We start from the raw sequence: 4939 nt of genomic DNA on the forward strand, positions 1-4939 counted from the left end.
CGCAGGCAGAGGGTAGGTGAGCGGGGAGGGGGGGGGGGGAGTGCACTTCGCCCACCGCCCTGCTCTCCTGCAGCCAGAACCCCTTTACCTGCTCCTCGGGGTCGCCCTGTGCTCCCGTTCGAGCCAGGGCACGGCGCACGCGAGCCAGGCGACTGCCCAGTAGCAGCAGGAGGCCAAGCACACGCTCTAGGTCGGCCATGAATCGGCTGAACCGCTCTAGCTCGCGGGGTGCACAGGCCTGGCCTACCGCGGCCTCCAGCGCAGCCCCACGCCTGGCCCAGGTCTGGGCTGTCCCCTGCAGCTGCTCCTGCTCCGCTTGAAGGCTCCGCAGCATCTTTTGCAGGAGGTCCGCGAGCTCCACCTGCAGGGAAGGCGTGGCTACTGAAGGCTGCGGCCAGGCCCCGGACATCTCAGGCCAAACTCAGGTCTCTTGTCCCACCCAGCTTCCAGCCACCCCACCACACTCACTTTCTTAGCTTGGATGCTGCTTTTTGGCTCAGGCAGACCCTGGCTACATGGCTGGTCAGACACAGGGGGAGGGGTAAGGTTTTCAGGCCTTGCTTCCTCCTGAGAAGTTGGCAGGACCTGGGTGGAACTAGATAGATGGGACACGGGGATAAAGGGAGCTCCCTGGGTTGTCCTGCCCGACTGCAGGGGCTTAGAATCCCCGAGTCCCTGGTGCCCCTCACTCACCCTGGCTCAGAAATACCAGCAGCCTCCTCTCCAGCCTTGCCACCGGCTGGTCTCATTGCAGCCCAGACCTCAGCTAAAGGAATCAGCCCATCCAGCAGATCCAGAGGTGGCTCTGGGCTGGGATAGGATGTGAGAGTGTCACTCAGAGAGGGATCCAGTCTGGCAAGCTCCTGAGCCAGCTGCTCCAGGCGTGGACTTGGCCATGTCGGCTTAGAACCAGGCTGGACAGGGCCCCAAGCCCAGGCAGTGTCATCGGGAGGCCCTTGGGTGTCACTGCCTGGAGGTCCCAGGGCATCGACTGGGAGAGGTTTGAGGGAGTCACACTCCACAGCTGCAGGGAAGTCCGTCGTCAGCAGTCCAGTGGAGTCGTGGGTTGGGACATCACCATTTGCAGTCCCAGCGGAACGACAGCATGTGGGCCAGCAGTCACCTGTCCCTGCAGTCTCTAGGCACTCACGTAGGGGGTGCTCTGGGCAAACTGTAGCCCTGCCAGGCCTTTGGCCCAAGCCAGCTCCATGTTGTGGGTCAGAGGCATGGACACTGGAAATGGAAGAAACACTGAATCAGAAAAAGTTATGGCTGAAGACCAGTGGTGGTCTCCAAGGGCCACCTGCCACCACCCCATCACCCAGACTCCCAGGCTCCAGCTAGGGGCGGGTTCCCGGCCCCTCTGGCCTTGTTTGGCTATGTATGTGAAGGGATGTCTCACTCTGCTTGGAAGCGAGAGAGAATTCACCTGGCTGGGAGCCCCGGCGGGGCATGGGAGTCTGGAGGTGCTCTCATTCTGACCAGCGGGACTTCTTCCAGGAAGACATCATCATCAGGAAGGGAAGGGAGCCGGGCACACACAATGTGGGTCTCTGGGACTCTGAGCTCACAGTCAATGGGCCTGCTCTGGGGACCCTCTGCAGGACACACCACTGCAGCTTCCTTCTGAGTCAGGAACCTGAAGGCAGAGACCCCACAGTGACCAGGAAGGAAACTCTTGGTCTGCACCAGAGAGACAGTAAAGTGTTGGGGATGGGGATTGGCTGAGGGGGTGAGGGGGGTAGTTGGGGATTTGGTTTGCTAAATACAGAGCCCCCGAGGCTCAGACTGAGGGTAGGTGGGAGGCCGTCTCTTTTCTGGGGCAAGAGCTATGAGAGCTGCCTCCTCCCAAGAGTGATCCATGTCTCTCACCTGGAATGTGTGGTCTGAAACAAGGGTCTGGGTTCTGCTCCTTGAGGAACAGCCTGGAAAGGCAAACAGGTTAGATGTAATGTGGCTCAAGTTTTCGGTCTCCCAGCTGTGCCCCACCCCGAGCCCGCAGCCCTTCTCTTCCCAACCTGGACGATGGGCACGGCCCCTCCTGGGCCTCCCCAGGCACCCAAAGCTTCCCCTGACGCGCTCTGACTCCGAGCAGGCCTGTAGACGTCGTCGTGGAGCTTCAAGGACAGGGGTTCGCGGTCCTCTGTGCCTCTCAGCCATCTGATCTGGTGACCTTCGAACTCCGCCACCGCCTGATGCTGCAATTCCTGGGTCTCAGGCCTGGCGAAGCCAAAGCCGGAGCAGGCCCCACCCGAGCATTCCCCCGCCATCCCAACGCCCCGACCCAGGCCATCCAGCTTCCCTGGCTCCGAGAAGCACCACTGCTGCTGCTGGTTGGCGAGGCGGCCCGGGCCCGCTGTTCCAGGCGCGGGAGCCCCTGAGCGCGCCGGCCCCCTTTCCCCGCCCGGGTTGCCGAGCGAGGCGGAGCGCGGGTGCGCCGCCGGGGGCCGCCTCGGGGTCGCGGGCCGCAGGCGGGCGGGCAGACTCATGCGGAGCTCCTTGCGCTGGAAGGACGTCTCCCGGAGGACTCGCCGCTGAGCGCCTTGCAGCCGCTGTCGGTAGGCGGCCCTCGAGGCCGGCGGACTGGGCGGTTCGGCGGCCCGCGCTGCGGCCTTCGCTTCGGCCGCCAGCGCGTACAGCAGCGGGGTGGCCTGCCTGCTGAGCGGCTCCGGCCGCCCCTGGACTTGCGGGGCGCGCAGCCCGTTGCGCACGGCGGCGCCGGGGCTGAAGGGGGAAGGCGCGCAGGGCGGCGGCGGGCGGCCCGAGGGTGGGGGGCCGGGCCCGCCCCCACACCACCGCGCACCGTAGTCCCAGTCTAGGTAGGGGAAGAAAGGTCGGGGCTCCGGGGGACGGCCGTGCGCGGCCTCGGCGCCGCCCGAGGCCTGCCGGAGAAGGAGCTGTAAGGCCGAGTCGGCGCGCACCGACAGCCGCCGCAGGTCCAGGCTGCGCGTGGATGAGGCGGGGGAGACGCGGTCGCCCCCAGGACCCAGGGCCTCCATGGCTGCGCGGATGAGCGCTGGGCAGCTAGCTCTGTAGGGCCTGGAAGAACATAGATGGCGCGTGATGGGGCTCCGGGTGCTTACCAGTCCCCTCTCTAGTCACACTGTCTCAAGTGCTGGCAATTACCCGCAGGTTAAGAATGGCAGGGGCAGCCCTAGCTCGTTTGGCTCAGTGGGTAAAGCCTTGGCCTGCGGACTCAAGGGTCCGGGGTTCCATCCTGGTCAAGGGCACATGCCCGGGTTGCAGGCTCCATCCCCAGTGGGGGGCGTGGGGGAGGCAGCGGAGCAGTGATTCTCTCTCATCATTGATGTTTCTGTCTCTGTCTCTCCCTCTCCCTTCCTCTCTGGAGAAAGAAAAAGAAGAATGGCGTGGGCAGTATAGGAAGCAACTCTGGAGGTTGAGGGTCTCAGCCCAGGGAAAGGAATTGGCCCCTGGCCCATTCCCTGCAGGGGCTCTCCTGGCTGGTACCCCGGGAGCCCTGAGAATGTACCCATGCTCCTTCCCTCCCCGCCCTGCCCCACCCGCCTGCTTCCTGGCACTTTGTTAGCTTCTCCACGTGCTCTTTCCCTGATAAACAATGGTCACGAATGTTCTGGGGGACAAGAAAGGAGACTGGAAGGCCCAGGTCAGGTGGCAGGGCAGCTTCACAGCCGTCCTCCCTCCCCCTGCCAGTTATGTTCCAGGTGCTTTATATAAATATTTATCTTGTTTCCAACTGCTCTCTGCATTTTACAGATGAAGACACTGAGGTTCTGAGGGGGAAATCATTTGCCCAGGGGCACACAGCTGGTAAGAGGCAGAGCCCTGCCTGGAATCTGGGCCTGCCTCCAAGCCTACTGCAGCCAGATCAATTTCCTAGAAGCAAACCCTGCTGAAAGCCAGTTTCCCACCCCCAACCCCCCCCCCCCCCCCAGCTGCGTGAAGCCTCCAACACAGCCCAGACTCCACGGTGGGAAAGTCCCCCCACCTTCCCTCAAACCACTGGCAGATTCCCTGCTTCTGGAGACTGCCTTTTGTCTAGTAATGACAGGCTCTCCCCCTCTTGTCCTGCTATTCGTGTACCTACAAGGGGGCTCAGCGTAGAGGTCTCCCGGCCTTTTGGAATCTCAGTGTCCTGACCTCCGCCCACTGCAGCCCTCATCACCCTGTGTTGTAACTGTTGGCTTGCCTGTGCCTTCTTCCCATCCCCACCCGGCGCTTCCTAAGGACAGGCGCTGTGTGTACATATCTCTGGACCCCCAAACCCAGCATGAAATCGATGTTAAGGAAATAGTTGTTGAATGGCAAGATAAGGAGCCAACTTGTAAGGAGTAGATGGAGGCGAAGGAAGAGGGCTCCTCTGCTTCTGTTCCCTCTTCTTTCCTCCCTAGCAGTCTTTTCTGGGGCGCACTGGGTGAGGCAGTTGCCACCATGGACACTGACCAGGTTACTCATGCTTTATGAGGAACCCGAAAAGCAGGCAAGCACAGCTTGGAGCAGAACTGGCCAGAAAGCTATACCTCCCAGTGCTGGCGTAGGGGGTGGGGGTGGGGGGTTGGGTGGGTATGCCTTGGTCAGGGGTAAAAGCAGCTTTGAGTCTTGGGAAACTGGGGCTCCTTATGGGCTATGGACTTGGAGGGAGGGCTTGCCTTCCCTGAGCTGCTTGGTGGGGAGTGCAGCAGAGGGTGGCCCCCACCTGGTGTAGGAACTGAAAAGGCAAGCTCATCTGAGCCTCCTAGACCAGTGATGGCGAACCTTTTGAGCTCGGCATGTCAGCATTTTGAAAAACCCTAACTTAACTCTGGTGCCGTGTCACATATAGAAATTTTTTTATATTTGCAACCATAGTAAAACATAGACTTATATTTTTGATATTTATTTTATATATTTAAATGCCATTTAACAAAGAAAAATCAACCAAAAGAATGAGTTCACGTGTCACCTCTGACACGCGTGTCAT

At 61.0% G+C, this 4939-nt stretch overlaps 1 protein-coding gene across 1 annotated transcript in view; it reads right to left on the reverse strand.

The window, feature by feature from the left end:
- Nucleotides 1-3033, reverse strand: part of SHROOM1 (shroom family member 1) — a 3746-nt gene extending 713 nt beyond the window's left edge. Inside the window, 6 exon segments of the mRNA XM_023763779.1 lie at nt 37-361; nt 469-626; nt 710-1233; nt 1430-1639; nt 1873-1925; nt 2019-3033. Of these exon segments, the coding sequence (XP_023619547.1) occupies nt 37-361; nt 469-626; nt 710-1233; nt 1430-1639; nt 1873-1925; nt 2019-2999 (2251 nt within the window). The 5' untranslated portion in view covers nt 3000-3033.
- Nucleotides 3034-4939: the final 1906 nt, after the last annotated feature.

The sequence above is a fragment of the Myotis lucifugus genome, unplaced genomic scaffold, assembly GCF_000147115.1.
Source record: "Myotis lucifugus unplaced genomic scaffold, Myoluc2.0 scaffold_300, whole genome shotgun sequence".
In the NCBI taxonomy this organism is placed as follows: Eukaryota; Metazoa; Chordata; class Mammalia; order Chiroptera; family Vespertilionidae; genus Myotis; species Myotis lucifugus.